Source organism: Ctenopharyngodon idella, chromosome 21 (genome assembly GCF_019924925.1).
Source record: "Ctenopharyngodon idella isolate HZGC_01 chromosome 21, HZGC01, whole genome shotgun sequence".
Lineage (NCBI taxonomy): Eukaryota > Metazoa > Chordata > Actinopteri > Cypriniformes > Xenocyprididae > Ctenopharyngodon > Ctenopharyngodon idella.
The window spans coordinates 25,040,894-25,067,452 of record NC_067240.1 but is presented as its reverse complement, the minus strand read 5'-3'; the positions used below and the strand labels follow the sequence as shown (position 1 = coordinate 25,067,452).

The window sequence follows — 26,559 nt, the reverse complement described above, 5'->3', positions numbered from 1 at the left end:
ATCTGATTCACTTCAACCAGCGACAACAGTGTAAAATTATCCCAAGTCCACAGAAAAGTGTATTTTTTGTGTATGTTTATATTTGTAATTTTATTTACATTTTTTTTAATTAAAAATAATGTGAAAATGAAATGGGTGGTGATGGTTTCACTATTATATTATATTATATTATATAAAAGAGGCCACAGATTGCTCTCAGTAATACTGAAATGTTGTTCTCGTTGTGTCCGGTAGGTGGCGGTATGTCTGTTGTTAATCATCTACACGCAGCAATACAGAAGAAGACGAGGAAGCGCTTTATTTACACTTTTGTTGTCATCTAAGAACTTAGGTTGCTGGGTTGTTTTATTTATTATTTAAAGCATTATATATTTCACTTTAATCCGCGGTAAGTTTGAGAGAGCGGTTTGTGTTCTGCTGGTGAGGGCAGTTGATAGCAGATAATAATTAATGGCAGAGGGCAGCAGTAATCTGGGCAGTGCTCCTCCAGGAGACCCGCAGCTCATCGCGCTTATAGTGGAGCATCTGAAGAACAGAGGCCTGTTTGATGAGTTCAGGCGAGACTGTCTGGCAGACGTGGACACGAAGGTGGTGTAAATTGATGTACATTTGAACAATCGTGGCCATGTCTCAAAAGCTCGTGAGCTGTTCTCCTAAACAGCATTACTGGGCATCGTATGCGCTTTTGAACTCTCGAACACGCCCTTAAAGGGTCTAGATATGATTTTACCAGTCCATTTAGGCAGCTCACTAGGTTTTGAAACTATCTGTTTGTCTTTTTCTATGTCATCTATCTATCTATCTATCTATCTATCTATCTATCTATCTATCTATCTATCTATCTATCTATCTGTCTGTCTGTCTGTCTGTCTGTCTGTCTGTCTGTCTGTCTGTCTTTCTATCTATATATCTACCTGTCTGTCTTTCTATCTATCTGTCTGTCTGTACTTCTGTCTAATTATCTGTCTGTCTGTATTTCTGTCTTTCTATCTGTCTGTCTGCCTGTCTGTTTGTCTGTCTTTCTATCTGTCTGTCTGTCTTTCTTTCTATCTGTTTGTCTGTGTCTGTCTGTTTATCTGTCTGTCTATCTATCTGTCTGTCTGTCTGTCTTTCTATCTTTCTGTCTATTTATCTATCTGTCTGTCTGTCTGTCTGTCTGTCTTTCTATCTGTCTTTCTATCTGTCTTTCTATCTGTCTTTCTGTCTGTCTCATTTAAACTGACATGAATTCATCTCTCTCTCCAGCCAGCTTATCAAAATCTGCGTCAGAAGGTGGACAACTTTGTGTCCACTCATCTCAGTACTCAAGAATGGAATCCATCCATCAACAAGAACCAAGTGAGGAATGTCTTGAGACAAAGCGTAGTTCAGTATGTATCAATTCAATGGACTCTTTTTTTGTATGTTTGTATATTTTATTGTATTGTGCAATGCTGTACTGTAAGTATGAACTAAGTTTAGTTTTAATGTATTTCATTATATACACTATGTACTAGTGTTTAAAGTTAGGAGTAATTTAACTTTTCCAATAAATCTCCTCCTAAGTAGACTTCAATTCCGAAGTCCCACACCAGAGGGCCTGTTAAAATAGGATACCTTTTTTGCGCAGTGTGATGTTTTAAAAAGGTCATGTCAAAGGAAAGCTAGCTCTAATGCATTACACAAGAGTGTATTAAATAAAATATTAATTCACTTTCTTTTTTATTGAAAACATTTGCTTATTCTCACAGGTCAGGGATGTTGGAATCAGGGGTAGACCGAATCATTACTCAGGTGGTGGACCCTAAGCTAAACCATATCTTCAGGCCACACATCGAGGACGCCATTCATGATTTCCTAGCTGCAGAGAAGAAAGAAGAGGGCGCATCAAATTCAGCCCTCGAGGCTGAACAACAGGAAATGACTAGCAACACTGCAGCCAAAACACAATGAGGTAAAATACATTTATGCTAAGAAATGTTGCAACAGAATTATCTACTAAGAAAATTCATTTAATCTATACACTGATGAGCCAAAACATTATGACCAGACACAGGTGAGGCGATCTTTTTTGATCATCTCCTAACAAGGCCACATATTAAGCTCTGGGTAGATTAGATGGTAAGCAGACCATCAGTTCTTGTAATCAATGTGTTGGATGCAGGAGAAATGGCCAGGAATAAAGATCTGAGAGACTTTAACAAGAGCCAAATTGTAATTGCAAGGTGACTGAGTATCTCTGAAACGACAAGGCTTGTGTGTTTCTCTCAGTCAACAGTGGTGAGAATTTACCAACGGTGTCCAAGGAGGGACAAACCACAAACCAACACTTACAGTGCTCAGTGTAAATGAGTACACCCCCTTTGAAAAGTAACATTTTAAACAATATCTCAATGAACACAAAAACAATTTCCAAAATGTTGACAAGACTAAGTTTAATATAACATCTGTTTAACTTATAACATGAAAGTAAGGTTAATAATATAACTTAGATTACACATTTTTCAGTTTTACTCAAATTAGGGTGATGCAAAAATGAGTACACCCAACAACAAAAACTACTACATCTAGTACTTTGTATGGCCTCCATGATTGTTAATAACAGCACACCCTAATTTGAGTAAAACTGAAAATTTTGTTCTCTAAGTTATATTATTAACCTTAATTTCATGTAATAAGTTAAACAGATGTTATATTAAACTTGGTCTTGTTAACATTTTGGAAATTGTTTTTGTGTTAATTGAGATGTTGTTTAAAATGTTACTTTTCAAAGGGGGTGTACTCATTTACACTGAGCACTGTAAATCAAATCGTGATATAGACTAGTGTCTGTGAATATTAAACTGCAAACAGACTTTTTAAATTTGAATCCTGTATGATCTGTGTGAATGAATGGCACAGACACGCGGTTTAATTTACCACGCACACAGACGCTCGTGGTGTTTTCTGCCTCTGCCACCTCATGAGGACATGAATGCATGAATCTCCAGAGCCGCTCTGAGAGTCACTTCATGATAGTCACTATCATCATATCATAAACACAAAGAAACTCAAAGGTCTTCACGGCAACCCGTCAAAATAAAAGTTCGGTTTAACTTAAAGAAATTGTGACAGAAATATATTACTGTTGTACAGTAGAATTTAGCTATGACTCAATGTTATAATAATACTAATACTAACACTAATAACAATAATAAATTATTACTAAAACTTTATTTTTATTTTTTAAAGTTTTCTTCCATGTTTTAATTTTAACAGTAAAGCTCTGTTGTGCAGCACTTTGTTTGACAAAAAAGTTAGTTTAATGTAATATGATTAAAAGATAAATGAAATTAATGTTTTATGCCTTCATTTGATTGCCAGAAAAAATTAATTAATTTAAATTTAATTAAACACATTTCATAGGGCCCTAAAAATGTAATTTTTGTTAAACTTTTAATAAATTGTTGTTAAATTATATAAGTTTCCAAAAACTGTAAACAAGAAAAAACAGAATCCAGAAAAACGAATTTCATAGGGCCCTACTGGTCTGAGCCAGCAGAAGGACTGCTGTGGCACAGGTCACACAAAAGTTTAATGATAGTTATGGGAGGAATGTGTCACAACACACACATGAGGCGTATGGGGCTGCATAGCTGCAGATCAATCAGAGAGCCTATGATGACCCCTGTCCACCGTCGAAAGTGCCTTCAGTGGACACGCCAGCATCAGAACTGGACCTTGGAGCAGTGGAAGAAGGTCGCCTGGTCCGATGAGTCCCGTTTTGGCCGTTTTGAATGATCAAACCCTGGGTCTGATCATTCATGTGGACATAAATTTGATAGGTGCCACCTACCGAAACATTGTTGCAGACCAGGTACACTCCTCCATGACAATGGTGTTCTCTGGTGGAAGTGACCTCTTTCAGCATGATAATGCACCCTGCCACACTGCACACATTGTTCAGGAATGGATTGAGGAACATGATGAAGAGTTCAAGGTGTTGCCTTGGCCCACAAATTCTCCAGATCTCAATCCAGTCGAGCATATGTGGGATGTGCTGGACCAAACAAGTTAGATCCACAGTGGCTACACCTCACAACCTACTGGACTTGAAGGATCTACTGCTAACATCTTGGTGCCAGAAAGCACAGGACATCTTCAGGGCTCTCGTAGAGTTCATACCTTGGCAAGTTGCCGCTGTTTGGCAGCACGTGGAGGACCAACAGCATATTAGGCAGGTGATCATAATGTTTTGACTCATCGGTGTAAAGTTACCTTTAGAGTAGCTAAGTATTAAGTAGCTTGTATCATCTCATATATTAATGGAATAAAAAAAAAATTCATTGGTGCACCCTTAATATTGAAATATGATATGTTTGTATGTTTTTGCAGCACATGTAATACTTGGTGTTTTTCCAGGTACAAGAATACATTTTTGCTATTTCACATGGAGATCACCAAATGTTGTCCTTCCGTGACTGGCTACAATGGATGAACATTTGCTAAGCACTGGAATTTGTGGAATTTGCTCTAATTTAAATGGTTTGAGTGGGTTGTTTTGCACAAAATATGTGTGTGTTTAGCATGTTACATAAAAGCAAGTTGTTCAGCCCATGCTGTCTGGTTTAGTTTACTGAAATTACCTCTTCAGCACTAAAGAACAACTGAAACTGATTTGTCCAAATTAAGATAAATGTTTCTCAAAAAAACATGGATAAAAAAGTACATCAATTTTTGTTTGGACTGAAGCCAGACACAAATGATCCTTTTTACACAGCTGGATTTGTGAAATGCTTCTCTTTTTTTTTTTTTCTTGCAATATTCTAATGGGACTCATAGCAACGTTTGTACAATAAATGTAACTTTTTAAGAAAAGCCAAGTTGGTTGCATCATTTGTGGTATTGTAAAACCTTTGAATTATTGCAAGAGGTTACGGTTTGTTGTGGGAAACATGCTACATAATGACATAGTCCTGGACTCCTTTTAGCAGTGGCATTTTTGACAGGAGGGCTTCACCAGCATTTTTATGATTCCATCTGGACATTAACTAGAGCGAGTAACCTCAAGAGTTCACCATGTTCTGTACCATGCAGAGTGCAGACACAGTGTTACGTGATTGAAAACATTTGGGGCTAAAAGCTTGTCTACTGCGAGACTGCATTTGAATCTCTAGCTTCCTCATGACATGAACTTCCAGAGAAGAGCTTTTTGGTAATGGAAAAGCCTCTGGAGAGGTGTCATGTCCCAGCTTGGGACAAAGGTCGGCCGCTCCAGCTTGTTTCTGTCTTTCAGCACCTCTGTGCTGAGAATTGTGCTGTACAGTCAGATGCTCGGTCGGATTGCTAAAGAGCTGCGGTCACGTGTCTTCTGACATTCGCTGCTCGCTGCAGTCGAGCTCTTTGCAATTGGTGGTGGATCCAAATTTTGCAGCTGAAGTTATTCAGATTGTTTTTCTTAAAAGGGATAAGAGTGCATTAGTGCCCGTTCACTTTTTCAGAGGCGTTGGGCTTTTTCATAGGGAATTTAAAATAGTCTTTGTTAAAGAGTTATAAGCCATGAACCAAGCCAGCCAGCTACAAGGTGAATCACAACATGACAATTTTTTTTTTTAAATCATACAAGACTGTAATAGTTTTAGAGAGGGAAAGATCTACAATCCCATGAAGCATTTGAATGACATTATCAAATTAAAAACTATGGAGATACATAAAACTATTAATTTAAAGTTGTTCATTAAATCTATAGAAACAGTACTTCAGCTTATGTTGGCTGATCAATGTTTATATGTGAGTAAAAGCCTAAGTCTCCAGAAAATTTGAATTAAACCGCTCAATTCATATGGATTAGTTTTCCAATCTCTTTATGAACTTTTTGAAGCGTCAAAGTGGTCATTGCAAAGGCAGTCAATGGAGCGACAGATATCTCTCAGATTTCATTAAAAAGATCTTCATTTGTCCTTCGAAGATGAACGAAATTCTTACAGGTTTAGAACCCTTTAAGTGTATTAAAAAATAATATATACACAAATATTTTGACAGCATAGCGAGACTGACTCGATTATGTCATTTGTGTGTGCTTCATGGGAGTGGGCATTCCCTGCAAACTCTTTTGGCACAATTTTCTCTCAGCAACTTTCAGGCCCTGTTTACACCTGGTTGCACCCAAGATGCGTTTTGGTCGATCAGATCATTCATCTCTTTTGCCCACTTTTGACCACTTCTGTCCGGGTTTCTTCAAAGGGAGGGTCGCAGGTAAATGTATAAGCTTTTTAAGATCTTTCTATCTAATGGACGAAAAAAAGCTCACGCAATTTACATATGAATGCACCAAAGATGACGGAAAAACATACGGAGAGCATCAGCTTTAGTTTCTGCTCTGATATCTGCAAGATCAAGCCGAACACTGTGAGTGTGTGTGAGAATTCAGGAATGGTGAGAGAACATTGTGCTTAGTACGTTTTTCATCTTCAAACCAAACTTGAGTCTTCAGCCGACAAAGGCTGAAATCCTATCCTATTTAAATCCCATCTGTCTAGCGTGCGTCCCATAATGTTTATGCATTAGGTCAGTAGGTCATTTGTGTCTGTTCGAACGTATTCGTCCACATGAGCGTCTACACTACGAAAGCAATCCAGTCGAATGTCTTTCTAGAGTACCTCTGGAAGTGGTCGAAAGTGGACAAGCCCAAAATGTTTTACACCCTATTTACACCTGTATTTAATGTTGTCCATTTGTGATCCGATCGACCAAAATGCATCTTAATACCAGTTCTAAAGTTATAAATAATTAATAAATAATACAGGCTGATGGCTTCAACAAAACCATATACCATTTATTACCATCCAATCATAACTGGAATCATAATCACACTGTCTTCATTAGTTGGGCAGAGGAGAACTGGCCCCCCGACTGAGCCTGGTTTCTCCCAAGGTTTTTTTTTTCCCCATTCTGTAACCTGATGGAGTTTGGGTTCCTTGCCACTGTCGCTTCTGGCTTGCTAAACTGGGGACACTTAATATTCAACAATATGAGCTGAAATGAATTTATTTAATGATTGATGATGATCTTTTCAACGGAACTGAATCAACACTGAACTGACTTCAATGACACTTTTTTTTCTTTTTCTTTTTAGAGCTGTTTTACAGCTGAATTGAACTTTAAATAATTAGTTCACTTTCAAATGAAAATTACCCCAAGCTTTACTCACCCTCAAGCCATCCTAGGTGTATATGACTTTCTTCTTTCTGATGAACACAATCATAGAAATATTAATAAATATCCTGACGCATTCAAGCTTTATAAGGGCAGTATGCGTTACCAAACGAGTATGAGCTGAAGAAAGTGTCTCCATCCACATCCATCCATCATAAACATACTCCACACGGCTCCGGAGGGTTAATAAAGGCCTTCTGAAGCGAAAAAAAAGTGTAAAAGTGTTTCTTTCTTCAGCTCATACTCGTTTGGTAAAGCATGCTGCCCTTATAAAGCTTGACTGCGTCAGGATATTTATTAATATTTCTACAATTGTGTTCGTCAGAAAGAAGAAAGTCATATACACCTAGGATGACTTGAGGGTGAGTAAAGCTCTGGGTAATTTTCATTTGAAAGTGAATTAATCCTTTAAAGATTTATAAGTTCCTTATGGTGTTTTTACTTGCCGAACCCGACTGTTGCACTCTATATGATTCGGTTGTACACTATGTTGTTGGTAATGTCACATCTACACACTCCTCAATCGCTGTGTTTGATAGCGAAATGTTTACTATAATAGTCCAGGTGCAAGCTCATATTTCCAGCGCTGTTTTGGCAGTGTTACTGCCGACTCTGTCCTGAACCCAGCGTTCATTCATGCCTGTTAAGATGCTTTGCTGTAGTTCCTCCCCATCTGATGAAACCTGATCCTATTCTCATTTGAGAGCCACAAAGGGAATTGAGGGACTTTGCCAAGCTGTCTGCAAGCTCAAAGTGGAGCATACCTTCCAAACCCATGTGAGCACCTTTACATTTTTGAGAAGAGTAAGAGTGAGGCCAGTAGGGGGTGTGGTTTTACTGTGTTTGATGATGTTCAAAAAATGATATAAATGAATGAAAAATCATTATTTTTGCACTCTTATGTTTCTATGGAACACAAAAGGGTTTTTAAGCATATTCTGACTCTTTATAAATAAATATATATATATATAATTTATTTATAATCACAATACAATTATTGAAGACTGGGGCTTTCAAGCTCCAAAGAAAGCACCATAAAAGTGGTCTATACCAGGACCAGGATTGGTCTATACAACATGTTTATTTCATGCCTTATGAAGCCATACGGTAGTTTTATGTGATAAACAAACCAAAATTTACAAACCCGATTCCAAAAAAGTTGGGACACTGTACAAATTGTGAATAAAAAAGGAATGCAATAATTTACAAATCTCATAAACTTATCTATATTCTATTGTGAATAAAATATAACATATCAAATGTTGAAAGTGAGACATTTTGAAATGTCATGCCAAATATTGGCTAATTTTGGATTTCATGAGAGCTACACATTCCAAAAAAGTTGGGACAGGTAGCAATAAGAGGCCGGAAAAGTTAAATGTACATATAAGGAACAGCTGGAGGACCAATTTGCAACTTATTAGATCAATTGGCAACATGATTGGGTATAAAAAGAGACTCTCAGAGTGGCAGTGTCTCTCAGAAGTCAAGATGGGCAGAGGATCACCAATTCCCCCAATGCTGCAGCGAAAAATAGTGGAGCAATATCAGAAAGGAGTTTCTCAGAGAAAAATTGCAAAGAGTTTGAAGTTATCATCATCTACAGTGCATAATATCATCCAAAGATTCAGAGAATCTGGAACAATCTCTGTGCGTAAGGGTCAAGACCGGAAAACCATCTTTGGGCCCTTAGACGGCACTGCATCACATACAGGAATGCTACTATAATGGAAATCACAACATGGGCTCAGGAATACTTCCAGAAAACATTGTCGGTGAACACAATCCACTGTGCCATTCGCCGTTGCCGGCTAAAACTCTATAGGTCAAAAAAGAAGCCATATCTAAACATGATCCAGAAGCGCAGGCATTTTCTCTGGGCCAAGGCTCATTTAAAATGGACTGTGGCAAAGTGGAAAACTGTTCTGTGGTCAGACGAATCAAAATTTGAAGTTCTTTTTGGAAAACTGGGATGCCATGTCATCCGGACTAAAGAGGACAAGGACAACCCAAGTTGTTATCAGCGCTCAGTTCAGAAGCCTGCATCTCTGATGGTATGGGGTTGCATGAGTGCGTGTGGCATGGGCAGCTTACGCATCTGGAAAGGCACCATCAATGCTGAAAGGTATATCCAAATTCTAGAACAACATATGCTCCCATCCAGACGTCGTCTCTTTCAGGGAAGACCTTGCATTTTCCAACATGACAATGCCAGACCACATACTGCATCAATTACAACATCATGGCTGCGTAGAAGAAGGATCCAGGTACTGAAATGGCCAGCCTGCAGTCCAGATCTTTCACCCATAGAAAACATTTGGCGCATCATAAAGAGGAAGATGCGACAAAGAAGACCTAAGACAGTTGAGCAACTAGAAGCCTGTATTAGACAAGAATGGGACAACATTCCTATTCCTAAACTTGAGCAACTTGTCTCCTCAGTCCCCAGACGTTTGCAGACTGTTATAAAAAGAAGAGGGGATGCCACACAGTGGTAAACATGGCCTTGTCCCAACTTTTTTGAGATGTGTTGATGCCATGAAATTTAAAATCAACTTATTTTTCCCTTAAAATTATACATTTTCTCAGTTTAAACATTTGATATGTCATCTATGTTGTATTCTGAATAAAATATTGAAATTTGAAACTTCCACATCATTGCATTCCTTTTTTATTCACAATTTGTACAGTGTCCCAACTTTTTTGGAATCGGGTTTGTACTTGGTAAATCTTGACAACATCACCGATGGAAAAACAGCATTTGTTTATGGTTGTTTCATGACCAAACATTGTCATATTTGGTCATATTGGTCATTTTTGATGTTTTCTTTCACATTCATTGTATGGAGAAGAGGGTGTCCAGGATATTCATTAAAAATGTCATCTAGAAGAAAGTCAAATAGGTTTGAAACGACATGAGGGTAAGTAAAAATTTCACCTAAAAGACCGTCAAATGTGTTTAAAATGACAAGAAAATTCTCTTTTTTTTGTGCAATATTTCTTTAAATTGCTTTGTAAAGACTAAACCATGGTTTTAGAGGAACATCAGATGTTTTTTATTAATATACACCACTTTAATTTTTTTTTAATTGTTGTAATTTGTTACAGTTTAGTGCACAATAGAAAGGGTCATAAGGATGGATTTTGAAGATCCAGCTATGCTAACCATTCTTGTGCTATTCCAAGAATTATGTGTAGATTACTGTGCAGATGAATTACGGTCTCCGATTTCATCCCCCCGTCAGCTCTCAAAGTGTCGAAAGAAGTTGTCCAATGTTGAAAACTTGCACTGTGTGAGGAAACAAGTGACACAGCACTTTTGGCCTTGGATATGCGGCAATTAAATCCCGCTGCCCTTGGAGAGGGTCGGTAATGTAGTGTGAAATTGTATGTTTAGGGCAACGGTTGGGGGAACGTCTCAGCTGACATTGCATTTGTCTTCTGGACATTATAAATCACCAGAGTAATTACTGAGTGGGGACGGGAGGGAGAAAATCCAACCGCCCATCCACCCCCAGCCTCTCCCGAAACACAGCTGCTGGTCGCTCTCGAGTTTGCTTCCAAAACTCAAGCCACAACAATGAAATCCCCATTCCTCAAAAAGTACTGCTGCATCTGTTGAGTTTAATTGCTCTTCACATTTTCTCAGCCCATGGTGGAGGAGATTCATTACAGTGGCAAACTAGATCAGCCCCATACAAACTTTTTCTGCCCAGATGTTGAGGAAGCCCAAGTGAATTGTCCCACTGGACAGGAAAGGTAATTTCTAACGCAGCTATTTGTAGGAACAGACCAGCATAGGAGTCAAACGTTGCTGAAGGTTGTCACCGTGGCCTAAATAGTTTCCTAGGATGCTTCATTATATAACTCTTAATTACACAGTTTTCTGGAAATCCTGATTCTATAATGTCAACCACGACATTCTATGGTAAAATTCTAAGAGCGCTGTTCCGACAGTCAGAACGACAATGCGATTGTGAGTGTGTGCACTCATTGGTGTCGGAAGTTGCTCACACGAATTCCCTGCGCTGACCAACAAAAAGCTGCTTGGTTTGAAACTGACTTCTAAGAAGCAGTGCTTCATACATCATTATGCTATTGACAATGGACCTTTTGCACACAAAATTTAGTCTAAATTTCGCTAATGTGATAGTACCTTAACTTAAAACGTCTACCAAATGCATAAATAAATGATCAGTGCTTGAAGTGGAAAAATAAAAGTGCCGGTACTCCCGATGCTCGGTTCAAAACGCATTCCTGAAGAAGGGAGGGCACGACGGACAAACATGTCGGAAGTGCAGGTACGCAAGGAAATCTGGCAGTACTGCAACTGGCGCATACCAGCCCACTTCAAGCACTGTAAATGATATTTCTTTTATACAGCAGTTCAATAAACAAGAATTTACTATTGAGTGAATTGCATTTTAGACACAATATTTTATCCATTTTTGTGCGACCAAATGAGATTGTTCCTAAACAAATCAGCCGTTGAGTCTCCCAGCAACACACAGTAGTGGCATTTACATTTACATTTAATCATTTAGCATATGCTTTTTTCCGAAGCAAATGAGAACAACAGAAGAAATCAACATCAGTGCAGCAGTATGCAAGTGCCGTGTCAAGCCCCAGTTATTCCAGCAAAGTGCTCGTAGCAAGGATTTTTTTTTTTTTTTTTTAAATAAATAGAGAGAGAGAATAGAAATAGAAAAAGTAAGTGCTAATATTACTGGGTCAAGTGTTGACAAAAAATATGTGTCTAGCAGTTTTTTGAAAATGGCTAAGGACTCAGCTGCTTGGATAGAGCTGGGCAGGTTATTCCACCAGCAGGGAACAGACAAGGAGAAGATCTTTGAGAGTGATTTCATGCCTCTTTGGGATGGCACCACAAGGCGCCATTCACTTGCAGAACGCAAGCTTCTGGAGGGCGCCTAAGTCTGAAGTAGTGAGTTTAGGTATAGTGGTACAGAGCCAGTGGTTGTCTTGTAGGCAAACATCAGTGCCTTGAATTTGATGCAAGCATCTATTGGCAGCCACTGCAAAATGATGAAGAGAGGTGTGGCATGCACTCTCTTCGGCTCGTTAAAGGCCACTCTTGCTGCATTATTCTGGATCGATTGCAGAGGTTTGACAGTGCATGCTGGAAGGCCTGCCAAGAGAGCATTACAATAGTCCAGTCTGGATAGAACAAGCGTTTGGATGAGAATTTGTTTGGAATGCTCGGATAGGAAGGGTCTAATCTTCCTAATGTTGTACAAGGCAAATCTGCAGGACCGGGCCGTTGTAGCGATGTGATCTGTGAAGCTTAAACGATCATCCATCACAACTCCAAGGTTCCTGGCTGTCCTGGAAAGAGTTTGGTTGACGAACCAAGTTAAATGGGGAGGTTATAATGAAGGGTTGGCACTGACCACAAGCAGTTCCGTCTTAGCAAGGTTGAGTTGAAGGTGGTGGTCCTTCATCCAAGGAGAAATGGCTGTCAGGCAGGCTGCGATGCGAGCAGCAACCGTTGGATCATCTGGTTGGAATGAGAAGTAGAGTTGAGTGTCATCAGCATAGCAGTGATAGGAAAAACCATGTTCCTGAATGACAGATCCTAGTGATGACATGTAGATGGAGAAGTGGTCCAAGCACTGAGCCCTGAGGTACCCCAGTAGCAAGATGATGCGACTTAGACACCTCACCCCTCCAAAACACCCTGAAGGACCTACCTTAGAGGTAAGACATGAACTATTGGAGTGCGCTTCCCAAGATGCCCTTTGTCGTGAGGTTTGACAGGAGGCTCTGGTGGTTGACTGCAGCAGAGAGATCCAGCAAGATGAGTACTGATGATTTGGAAGTGACACTTTGTTCCTGAATGAATCAGTGTTTTGATTGAATTGGCTAAAAGATTCAATGGCTAACTCATCAAGACAGTCTTTTGTTTTGTTTATGAATGAATCTGTTTTTTGAACAACAGTTAAGTGAATGATTCAAATGACTCGCATGTCGCCACCTACTAGCACAACGACGTAGCCTACAGAACAAGACATTGAAAATCCAATACACAGACAAGCAGAGAGACAGTGAAAAGTCCCAGTGGTTTTTGCACTTCTGCAGTGCCGCTCAAATTTTAGGACTGGAACTGAATGTTGTATAATTTTGTGACCTCTATGTGTGACTTACTTCAAAGTTCATACAATAAAACTGCTTTATAGTAATAATAATAATAATAATACATCTTTATTGTCAACCGTGGTTGAAATTTATCCTTTTCGTTATTCAAAATAGAGCATTATATGAACTACTGTTTTGAATTAAGCCATTTTTCAAATAAAGGTTTCAGACAGTGATATCAGATTGTGTGTATATATTTTTATTGCCCTTGCCCTGTAACCCTGTAACTTCATGGAACACGAATAATCTTCCCAGTAATTAAAAAAAAACAAAAAAAAAAAACACTTGCAATAAAAATTACTGTATAAATGAACTTATATGTACCCTGTAATTTTAAAAAAAGCCTGTATGTATTGGTACTCTATTATTACAAAGAGGTAAGCAGTGTATGTTCTTAATAGTAGAGTAAGTACCCCTTAGTTCTAAAATACTTACAGTATAAATAATTTGTTAATTTTCCTGGTTGTTACCCCTTTATTCCCCAGACTTTACATATTGTTCCCTTATACCTACATGTATGTACTTCATAGGCACACTGTAATTACGGAAAGGCATGCTGTAAATTCATTTTACACAGTTATTTGCAGGCTGTAATCTAAAGTGTTACCCTATCGGCTTATATTTACCATATACACATGGCCATCCAGACATATCAAAACTTCTTATCCTTATTATACCTTTTTATATTTTATTTTAATGCATTTTCAGTTAAGAACAAAATATACAGTATTTAATTACATTTATTATCAATAAAGTTAAAAATGCCATACACACTTTCAAAGCATATGCCTCATTTATGAACCTAAATCTTTTTTTTTTTATCTACTACACAGTTAAAAACACTACAACACAATACAATACAAAGCAATAATCCTCATACACAAGGATCTTATAATTATATTTAATCCCATTTTTGTTTTATAGACCTCTGGAATGTGTGAAGCAAGAAAAAGTTGAGAGAGTCTTGTGCTAATGAACATTCTGTACCCAAACGTGCATGTGTGCGCGATGTACACTGTAAAAAAAAACATATGCTATATACACAAATGCCCACTCACAGCCTTGACCCACTTCTTCCTGGAACATACTCCATTATGTTTATGTTCTTGGCCATAACAATCATCGTAACTTATCATAATGTTTGTACAATATACAAGTTGTAGTCATGGCAGCAAAGTGACGTTTGAATAGCGTGACCAACAGAATACTTTGTGTCATCTGTTAGTGTATGTACACATGGTAGTTTGTGTTCCTACCTAACACCTGGTATTAAGAAAGAAAAAAAAAAAAAAAAAAAAAAAAAAATCACATTTTTTTCTGAATATGGTCTTTTCCACACAGAAGAATTTCAAAATTGTAATAATTATATCCAGTTGAACCATATCTCATTCAGCATAAGCCCTTTAAAAGTCAAATCATCAACCAAAATTCAAACCAAAATTCCGTTCTTTGAGCAATCATGAAAACACCGTAGTCTGCTTGTGTGTAGTGGTCTTCAAATTCCCCCATCCACGATGTACGTGCTGCATGTTTGCCACAGCTGCTCTGGTCATAACACAGTAGAGTACAAGAGTTCATGGGTACATGTATTTGTAAGAATGTGTTTGTGGGACAGGGGTCATTTTGCGATCAACAGTGGGGTTAACCGGGGTTAACACCAACAAGTTGTGTAAATCTTCTCAAAACAGTGTGTGGGCAAGAGATCAGACACTCAGCAGCGCAAACGAAGAGCATAAACACAACTTCCCCCAAAAATATCACCTGACGGGAGTGTAGACAGAGATGTATAACTCCATTTGGCCGACTGGTGTCCTGGCAAACATGCTCCAATTGACCTTGGCCTACGTTGCGATCACGATCCTAGAATGGGATAGTTCTGTCATTATTTACTGATCCTTGTGTCATTCTAAACCTACATGACATTTTTCTCCATGGATCATGAAGAAACCTTTTGAATCTAAGTATGCAAAGTATCCATGCAATTACAATGAATGAGGCTTGAGATTTGAGCTTCAAATTGGGCCCTTTTTTAAAGTTTTCTAAAGCCATAAGTAACCTTTGAGTGAAGAACAGACAAAAATGTAAGTCTTCATTTAATTTACAAAAAAATAAAATAATAAATCTTTGGCTAAACTTGATTCAATCATGGACAGTGGTTCCAAATGATGGAAACATGTTATTGTTACTCAAATACTTCTTGAAGGATGAACCTGATTGAAGGTTATTTGGACACATCTACATTTAGCTGAATTTACTCAATTCAGTTTAGTTCATCCTACGTTTCCATGATTGAATCAAGTTCAACGCCAGCCCAAAGACATAAAATAGCTTTTCTTTACACATGTTAGGTGTTGGCAACCAGAAGATAATACTGGTTACATCCATGGCATTCCCATAGTTATTTATTAGTTAGTTATTTATTAAAGCAACTTGAATTCTTGTTAGCTTATCCTTAACTCAAGCACACACTCTACACTTCACCACAATGGTAACCCCTCCAAAAACACCAACATAACAGAAACTATTTTAAATACCAACATAAGTCTCTCCATTTTCTTATCTTGTAAATACCACTATTGCTGCATCTGAAATCGCATACTCCACAGTAGGTGGAGAGCAGGTGGTCTTTTGAGTTTTTTTAACGCATTCCAAAACACGAAAGCAATCCGGTCAAATGCGTTTTCGACTCTGGAAGTGGTCGAAAGTGGACAAGCTCAGAACTATTTACACCCTGTTTACACCTGTATTTAGCGTCATCCACTTGTGATCCAATCAACCAAATAAACACCTATAAATACTAGGTGTAAACAGGGCTATAGAGGGTCCCCCTGTCTGGTTACAGAAGTTTAAAAAAAAAAAAACAATTTTCTCCACAGGGAAAATTATATTTAATGACAACTTACAAATTTAAGTTAAGAGGATGTTAATCGATGACATATGCTTTTGTTGAAGCCATCCATTTCAACTTATTTTTAAAATAATCATGTTTAACAGTTGAATTTCTGCTGGGGAAAAAAAATATAGTCGCAGGGAGCAAATCACTCCAAAAGAGCTCTGCAGGGAACACCCATTCCCATGAAGCACTCCATCATTTTGAATTTGATTATGCAATTTGTCTTTTTGTCCAATTTTCAAATGCTTTTTTTTTTTTTTTGCTGTAAATAAAAGTTTGTAATGTTGTGATTCACCTCATAGCTGGTTGGCTTTCGTGGTTTATAACCCTTGAACGAAGACTTTTTTTAAAATCCCTATGGGGAAAATGAATGGAATTCCTGGTCTGGAATGACTGTCATGGAATGATGTTCATTCTCTATGAGGCTGGAAACAGGTCAGCATTCATTTCCTCCTATTCTGATTTATGAGTAGAAGCACTTTGAGAAATAACCATGAATTCATGGACAGTGTTTGAAATATTTACTATGGCAGTTGTGTAAATCTGTTATCATACAGACTACTCCCCTGACCTGAAGAAGGTCCTATTTATGAAACATATATTTAAACTTCAAGTCTAATCCTCTGGATGTGTGTTTTACCATGTCCTGTAAATTCTGTTTGTATTTACTTCCCACTGGATGATTTAGACCAAATTAAGTCTTTGAATAAATGTCTTTAATAATTTCATAGTCAGCGATTCATTGAGCAAAAAAAAAAAAAAAAAAAACAGACAAAGTGGCTTGACAACCTGCAGATTCATTGATTGACTCCTAAAAGTTTTTCCTAAACAAATATATAGCTATTTGATCCTCGATTAATGTAGCATTGGCAAAATAGAAGTAGAAAACATACCCCCAGTTTCACAGACAAGGCTTAATCTAGTCCTACACTAAAATGCATGTTTGAGCTGTTTTAACTGAAAGCAGCTTGCACTGACATATCTGACAAATATGTCTCAAGATATTGTCTCAAGACGCACACTAGTAATGTTATTTTCTAGTGTATGTTTACAATATCCTAACTGAGCTAAGGCCTAATCCTGACAGGCTAAGCCCTGTCTGTGAAACCGGCCATAAAGTTACAATGTACTGATTTTTTAACCATTGCTGTTTCATTCATTTTTTAAACACTCACTGAAATTAAACATTATTTAATACTTTAAATAATTCCTACTGTGTATGTGTTAATACTTTACACATTGTTTTTTTTGTTTTTTTTTTAATCTATAAATGAGTATTTATACATGATTATATATGAATTCCAGAGGTGCACAGGATTCAAAGAGTGCCGGTTTATACCTACAGTACACTTACTGTGCAATATCATAAGAGACATCCCAAGCATCCCAAACATCTGAGGCAACTAATGCCATTGCCCTTGCCTAACATGGAGTACTTGACGGACCAGCATGCTTCCTCTGAGCAAAAGTGTTTAGTTGCCTATTTTAATATCAAAAATGGAGATTAAAATGTTTGACATGAGAAATGAACTTTGCCTTTTAAGATGTCTTTGAACCATGAAAACATCCTGCAAGTATCAGAGCTTAAAACGTCCTCCTCATTACAAACAAAGCATTTATTTAATCAAGCTTCAAAAACAGCTCGTTCTGACATTGCAGGATCTGTGACGTCACATAGGCAAATACATTTGCATACAACTGCCTCCATAGCAAGACAATAATAGCTTTCGCACTGGGCGATATGGCCAAAAAGTCATATCTCAGTATTTTTTGGCTAAATGGCGATATACGGTATATATCTTGGTATTTTCTACATTTTTCTATTTGGATTTAGAAAAAAAATAATCTGTATTTACTTTTTAAAAATCTTAATTTAACATCCTGCCTAATGTTGTCCTACAAACAGTGTTTATATTGAAAGCTATTAATACAAACATAGTGAATGTAACCATGTAGTCTGGCACACTAATAGGCCTACAGTATGTGCAAAAAAATAATGCTTTTTAAAGCAGAAGTTAAACTCACTAGACTAAAAATTAAAAAAAAAAAAAAAAAAAAAGAACAGACTAATTAGCTATATATTTATATATTATATGCTATCATAAAAATACACTTACTTGTAGGTTTCAAATTCTACATATGGCACATTTATTGTTAAACAACAAACATTTTATCAAAATGTATATTTTAGACAGAATTATGGTGATCCCATTCTATTGAGCTCCGTCTGTTTGGCGCGAATGCGCGCGTCGGCGCTCGTTCACGGAAGTCTATGAAGTTTAGAGGAGAATGAGATTCGCTAGCAGAAGGCTCGTCCACTCCTGACAGCAAAATGGAAATATTTGTATGATTTTCTAACATATACAGATGGAGAATATATCTGTGAAATGTAAGTTATGCGCTTAGGAAAACACCACATCACAAAAGCATTAAACAGCGCAAATGTCAAATTAATCTGCCAGAGTATCTGACGGGGCAAGCCGCTTTAAACGATAGGCCTACGTGTTAACTATATCTTAATCTTACGAGTTATTTTTAAAGCCCTTAATATTAAGCATGTCTCATGTTTAAGCCAAATTGTATTATGCATTTCCCCCGCAGCAGCACTCTGCGACGTCCACTGCTGTTTTTCAGATGCGCTCGTATAAAACTACTGTATATCGATATAAATGGTATCGCCTCATTCCATATCGCATATTAAAAATATATCGGTATATCGTACAAACTCGATATACCGCCCAGCCCTACTAGGAAATTAGTTCTAGGAACTAGCCACTAGGATAGTTCCCCGAGAACTAATTTCTCCCTCGGGGCCATGTTCCTGGTTGCATTCAAACCGGCAATAGGAACTCTGAAGCGGCCGACAGCAGCGTCTTTAAGCACGACATTTACAAACGCTAAAAACCAGTGAATGGATGATGCCATGATCAGAGCTGTGTTTGTTGTGGGTTTCGTGATAACGGAGATGGAATGTAAACACAACCGAAAGAGCAAAAAGTGGGGCTAAGAGACGAAATCTCTTATGACAACTTTCAGTATGGCATATCATCAAGGTGGAGAAAAGAACACAACCCTGCAGACGACAGGTTAAATGCCGTTATCGCTGTTTTCCATGTTCGTGAAGTAAATATGTTTACACAGCTTTTTAAAAATGCCGGGTACCGGTGTTTGACATGCGTTTGACCAATCAACGTACACTTACGTCACTGATAGTTCCTATAGTGCTGGTTTAGACCCTACTCTGAAGTAGGAGCTAATTCCTTGAACTAAAATTGTTTCTAGTTCCTGCGGTGCGAACACTGCAAAATCCGAGTGCTTCAGCCAATAGTTCTAAGAACTATGAAAAGTTCCCTCCGGTGCGAAAGCCCCTATTGACGAATAATTATACATCATCGCACCATAGGCCCCGCCTACTTGCATTAGTGGGAATGCCCATTAGTGACCATATCGCCACTTGCGATACGTGTAACGATTGTTGTTCCCGATGTGGCCTTAACACATCCCCCACAACCATCACAAACTTTGAATGGATGACGCACACAAGACTCTGGTTGTCTGTTGTTTTTTAATTTTGTGCAAGAATAATCGTGTCTGAAAAATACACCAAAATGTATTATTAGACAGGGTGTAAACACTGCAGACATAAACCACCGCAGTCAGCCATTTTATGCTGAACTACATACAACTGTTCCATTTTAATAAAATAAATAAACATGAAAATCACATACCTGAGAAATACATCAAAATGTATTATTAGACATGGTGTAAACACTGCAGACATAAACCACTGAAATAAGAAAAACATAAAATGAACAAACTCTAATTAAAGGTAACTGTGTCTATTCCATTTAGCCATCTGATGCACCATCAGCAGCAGCACGTTAATTTCACTGTATGAGACATGAGATACAACGATAACTATTCAACAAAGTTTCCATCAGACATATAAACTCATCCGACTCATTGTACATTTGTTGATATAATCACTACAAACGTTTAGATTTAAAAAACTCATATTAGACACACTTTTATCACATTTTTAAACACAATAAACAGGAGAGAAGAGAAACACGCTTACCCGCAGCAGTGTCAGCCATTTTCTGCTAAACTACGGTAAGCGTACAAGGACACAATATAGAATGTCTGCAATGCATTAACCACTAGGGGGCACCAAAACACCATCTGATTTAGTTTATCCTCTAATTTCATGTAATTCAACACCATGAAAATCATTAGAATGAATGTTCTTTTTAACTCCATTACATATGCAGAGACAAAGTCGCTGGTAGTGTGAATGCACCTTAAAGGATTAGTTCACTCCAGAATTAAAATTTCCTGATAATTTACTCACCCCCATGTCATCCAAGATGTTCATGTCTTTCTTTCTTCAGTCAAAAGGAAATTAAGGTTTTTGAGGAAAACATTCCAGGATTTTTCTCCATATAGTGGACTTCACTGGGGTCCAACGGGTTGAAGGTCCAAATTGCAGTTTCAGTGCAGCTTCAAAGGGCTCTACATGATCCCAGACGAGGAATAAGGGTCTTATCTAGCGAAACGATCTGTCATTTTCAAAAAAAAAATTAAAATGTATATATATTTTTTAACCACAAATGCTCATCTTGCACTAGTTCTGTGATGTTCACGCATTACGTAATCACGTTAGAAAGGTCATGTGTAGAAATACATACACCTCTCTCGCTTTTACTCACGTGCCAGCGATTACCAGGTTGCCTACCCATGGGCTACACCACTGACATCATATTCTCCTGATAGTCCCAAGATTCCCACCCCAAACTCACACCATTTGTTGAGCCAATGTTTCTGTGTTGGGCCGGTCAGGATGCAGTCTTAATATTAATATAGTGCCACAGAGTCCCAGTGTTTATTTTTTGGGGGGAAATTAGCCTACAGATGACGTACAGTAGGGCTGCATATTAATCTGGAATAGAGGAAGTTACATCACCTTTTAACATACTCAAAAAAAGGTGTTTGCCTTACATTTTGGAAATGTAGCAGTTTAGGAAACTGTTTCCACACAGATCTACTAATTACAGCAAGTTCTGCAGAATTCTCAACTTATTCTGCAATATGGGTGAAATAATGACAAATGCATGACAAATGCATCACAAAAAGCAATTTTAAGGAAAACTGAGTGAACAAAAAAAAATTATATTTTAGTTTAAACCTGGAAACTCTGTAACTTTACACTCAAATGTACCCATATACATGTAGGGTACACCTGCCTAGAGCAAAGCAAATCTCCACCAAGTTCCAGACTGAATTTTAAAGTCCGCATGAAACGTAAAGTTGCATCATTCTTCCCTATTGTGATGTATATCCAAGTGAAACGGCTTCTTGAACAAGAAAAAATGTAGGGCGGGATTTGAGTTCGTCCATGGGGAATTGATTGGATGGTTGTGGTTTGCTATTGGTGAAGCTTGTGAGTGACAGGTTGCCCTGCCATTGAGCCAGTAAACACATAAACAGAGAAGATATATTGCTGCAAGAGAGAGGGGAAGTTATTTTGTTTGAAGATTACGAGAGTACATGAATTAAAATAACAATAATGATAATGTGCATGTACTGAAATATTCCATAAGAATTGTCAGTTTTGATTTCATGGTGACTTTAAAGCATAGAATCAACAGTGTGCTGTAACCTTTCATTTAAACTGTATTATTCATGTTTCACAACTGTTGTTAGGTAGTCATTAAGGGAAATATCTAGTTATACAAATTACTCAGTGGGTTTTATACTCAGCACATTATACCACCATTTGTCAAACCAGGTATCACATTTTAAGTCAACAGGTGTTATTGTGCATGATTCATCAGTCTTTTATCAAAATGTAATAACTTGTAACTCATCTGACATGATTGTTATCACAAATCGCTCTTATTTTTCAACCACCTCTTTGTATTCTAGTACAGAATGCCCACTTTTCACAGTCCAGTCAATTCCCAATGGAGTTCCCCCTCATTCTTCAGGAATCCTCTTGCACTACACAATTACAGAAGTAAAATGGGTTTCATGTTGACTAGAATTTTCCCCCCATGTCTTTCCAGTGTCATTTTTCTGGAAACATGCAATCTTGTTTTACAGTTCGTATAGATGCATATATATTTTCAGATAATTATAGGCCATTCATTGTGTGTGTTCATGTCACCCAGGGATGATGCAACAGTCGACCACAGTGATAAATATTGTCATTAAAATAACTGATATTAAGTAAATCATATGTGGTTACAATTAGAATAATTTCAGCCTGCAAGGAGCACATTTCTGTGCCAAATTTAGCCCATATTCAGCTTGCCATTCCTCCTCAGCTGGGGTCTCATTTCTAAAGCTGCTGCACTAACATATTATGGATGTAAGCCATTGACACTAATGTAAGGATGCCAAGGGGATATGTTTGGTTTGGCAAGAGGCCCCAGTGAAAGCATTCAACTGCCTCTCACCTCGTGTTCCTCCACTGCTCCAGCAGAATGAATAAATAGATCTTGGTAAACAGATCATACGTTATTCACCTCAAGCAAAACAGTGCGGTGACTCCCTTTGCGTTGCCTTTGATGGGGTAAATACGTTTGATTCACGGCACAAAACTGCATTCAGTTCACAAGCTATCTCAGACTGCATGATTGTTTTAATGTGATAATTTACTGTCAATAGCATTTCGATAAATAGGAAAAGACCAGTTGAGAAATTACTGCAAGTTATGTGCTGTAACTCCAGGGAGAAATTACAATAAAATACTTTCAATGCCAACTTTGGATCAACATACAAAACAGTCAGATACTATCCTAATACTGTAATCATTATGATGCTATAATCACTGTATAACTGTTAATTTTGACATTTACAAACCACATATCTTAAGGCTGTGGCCTATATTACTGCACTATGGACATTACTTTGACACATTGATTGTAAAATTGAAACATGCATGCTGCTTTTAAACAATATGTATTGTGAAAACGCTATACAAATAAACTTGAACTGAATTGAATGCTTTGCAGAAAGATTTTTTTCTGTCGTAAGTAAAATTGTGACCTGAAAAAAATAATATTTGCACAAATTATTCTCTGATTTATGGTTTCAGCAGAGAGTAACTAAATAGAAGGATGGGATGGTAAATTGGTTGATTTTCATTGTATTCAGTGCTGAATTTCCACACCACTGTATCATTTAACTGTTTTTGTCCACGATAATGGTCATATATTTTTAGATCTCTGGGAATGGTCTGTTTAAAAACTTGCCAGAACATGGGGTGCTTTCCGTTCATAGCAAATGACTGAGTGTGTGGCCAATGGTAATATTAAGAAGTCCTGTATGATTTAATGTGATATGATAATGCAATAGGACTTAAATATAAGCCTACTATTAAGTAGTATTTTATATAACTATTAAGAATAATTAAGTAAAATAAATACATCTTAAATGGTAAAATAATTGTTATATATTTGTAATATGTTTCTTGAGCCCCAAACCTTGTAATAAATAGAAATAACTGAAAATGTAAATGGGAAATCCTTGTCCTGAGTCTCAGGAGGTTATCTTGGAGCACTGTTGGGTCATATATCTGACTAATTGAGGCTGGATGTGAAAATCCCATTAGGTCCATCTAATAGATTTAACATGTGTACGCGCCACCTGATAGCTGGAGGCTGCATTACTGTGTGATCATATGACTACGGTGCGAATTACAAGGGGGGGGGGATTGGGGAGTTATGACCCCCTCCAGAGTAAGTCAAGACAAAAGGTTGGGCTTGGAAGTACATAAACATTTTTAATTCTACATTGGTTAAGTGTCCACAGCTCTGTCTGAATGAAACACGTATCAGTAATATATAATTTCAAGCACCATTAAAAACTGGTCATATTGCCTGAGTGTGCCAAACTAAGTGTGTTCATTCATAAGGTGCATGGATATACAGTAACACACAACACAGAATGAAACATTAACAAACCTTTTCTTAAAAAATGTGTATATGTAGTAGTAATAAAGTTTACTTTGAATGTTGTTAAATCTTACATAATACGAGAGGACAAGCTGCACAGTAATATGTTGAACAGGTGTTTCTTGTCATAGCTGTTACTATGATTTTTAGCATGGCTGGAACATTGTATTGAGCAATCAGAACCCAAGACAGGAACTATGGATTTTATAATTAAATTATAAATTTACAGAGAGTTGTCAGGCGATGGTGTGATTTTCCAAAATGCACAACACAGGAGATACAAAGTAACAGTCTTTATTTAACTAGACAAACACACAGGAGAAAAAAAAAAAGAGAATAGAAAGGCTTTCCACACGCAAACAAAAGACAACACCAAACAATGAACAGAAAGAACTGAAGGCTTAAATACACACTGGGATAATTAATATAACAAGAAACAGGTGCGTAACTCAATCGGAAACCATGGTTACAAACTTACAACTTAATGGCATCTACGCTAATATTAGTCTCTCTGTTTATCCCGAGGTTTACTGTAGTCAGCCAGATCTGGGCCATATCCAGGTAAGATCGAGGACCTGCGCCTAGACACAACAACTAGATCATCCCCTGTGAAGGCCTCATCGACACGACAGCCAGTGGCACAGATCCTCAACAAACTGTCCCGTACTGGCATGATGAATACGATCCTCAACTAGATGGAACTGGAATAAATACTTTGGACTGTTGCAATCCCAATCGGTCTTATGAAAGCTGCCTGAATCATATTCATGCACTGTTCGCTGTTGGCCAGAGGAGAATTGGCCCCCCGACTGAGCCTGGTTTCTCCCGAGGCTTTTTTCTCTATTTTAACACCTGTTTGCCACCTGATGTCACCTGTTTGAGTTTGGGTTCCTTGCCGCCATCGCCTTTGGCTTGCTTAGTTGGGGACACTTGACATTTGATATTCAACAATGTTTTGATCTGCCTGCATCGACACCCTTGTATGCGAACTGAACTGAGCTGGATGATGAGCTTTGGAGGTGGGTGCAGAGCTGATGACGTACAGATGAAAACTCTATGGTGGAACCGATGGAGGGAGGAGCCAGGGTGGAGCCTTCACTGACAGTCCTGGGACCCTGGGGACTGACCGATGGAGGTGTAGCCGGGAGAGGTGGAGACCCAGGCAGAGTCAAGGAGACAGAGAGACAGGGCGACACTAAAGGACCTGGAGACTAAGGTGGAGCCGCAGTAATGAGCAGCCGAGGTGGAGCCAGGGTGCCGGAGGACAGAGGCGGAGCCAGTGGGACTGAGGACTAAGGCAGAGCCAGAGGGAGCCAAAGGGGGGGAGGGACGAGGTGCAGCTGAAGGCCCAGAAGTCCGTGGCATAGGCAGAGCAATGACTGACCAAGGTGAAGCCAGAGGGACGAGGGAGCCTGGTGGAGCCGTAAGGACGACGGTCCCAGGTGGAGCTGAGGGAGCGAGGAGCCGGAGGGAAAGAGGAGCCCAACAGAGCCAAAGGGGTGGAGGGACGAGGTGCAGCCAAAGGCCCGGTAGTCCGTGGCATAGGCAGAACGATGACTGACCAAGCTGGAGCCAGAGGGATGAGGGAGCCTGGTGAAGCTGTAAGGACGATGGTCCCAGGTGGAGCCGAGGTAGCAAGGAGCCAGAGCCGGAGGGAAGGAGGAGCCCAACAGAGCCAAAGGGGTGGAGGGATGAGGCACAGCTGAAGGCCCAGAATTCCATGGCGTAGACAGAGCGATGACTGACCAAGGTGCAGCCAGAGGGATGAGGGAGCCCGGTGGAGCTGTAAGGACAGTCCCAGGTGCGAAGGTAAGAGCCAACTGGTCGATGGGCAGAGGTGGAGTGACGGGTTCGGCGACCCGAGGCAGAGCGAGGGGATCCACACACCGAGGTGGAGCTGAAGACCGGAAGGCCCGAGGCGGATCCGAGCAGCAGAGCGGAGCCACCAAAGGAGGAGCCAAGGGACTGAAAGGAGCCAGCGTAGTTGGGGACGAAAGACTGGATGGCTTTGGCAGAGAGGGTGGGAGAGGGAGACTGGGTGGGAACATCATTGATGAAAGACATTGGAACTGGGCAAAACCAGCAGCGATGGAAGAACTTGGGGAATAATATTTTCCAATTCATCAATTAATTGTATTGGGACCAGGCACAGCTCACCCTCAGCGGCGGGAGAATGGGTGGGGCTCCGCTCAATGCCATCATACTCCATTAAGATTCCCTCCTCGATGGATGCTAGTGCTGGCATACGTACCTGATCAGACTCTCTGTGGTGCTCGGGCTCTGGGACGAAAATGGCTTCAGTTGTAATCTCAGGTGCTGTCTTCATGGTGGGCTCAGGCTCTTGGTCGATGGGGAGCGTGGCTAACGTCTGGCTGGGCTCTG

The 26,559-nt window shown here is 38.8% G+C and overlaps 1 protein-coding gene and 1 long non-coding RNA gene across 2 annotated transcripts; one reads left to right on the top strand and one right to left on the bottom strand.

Moving 5' to 3' along the window:
- The first annotated feature begins 231 nt into the window (after positions 1-231).
- bod1 (biorientation of chromosomes in cell division 1) lies at positions 232-4,836 on the top strand. The gene is made up of 4 exons (XM_051877594.1): positions 232-588; positions 1,246-1,370; positions 1,731-1,933; positions 4,381-4,836. Exons 1-3 carry the CDS (start codon positions 451-453, stop codon positions 1,930-1,932), a joined length of 465 nt encoding a protein of 154 aa, XP_051733554.1. The 5' UTR covers positions 232-450; the 3' UTR covers position 1,933; positions 4,381-4,836.
- A 9,212-nt stretch (positions 4,837-14,048) lies between these two features.
- On the bottom strand, positions 14,049-23,700 carry LOC127503596 (uncharacterized). The gene is made up of 3 exons (XR_007927123.1): positions 20,298-23,700; positions 19,948-20,006; positions 14,049-15,186 (listed from the first exon to the last, which is right to left on the bottom strand). It is a non-coding gene; the product is annotated as an uncharacterized LOC127503596 (long non-coding RNA).
- Positions 23,701-26,559: the final 2,859 nt, after the last annotated feature.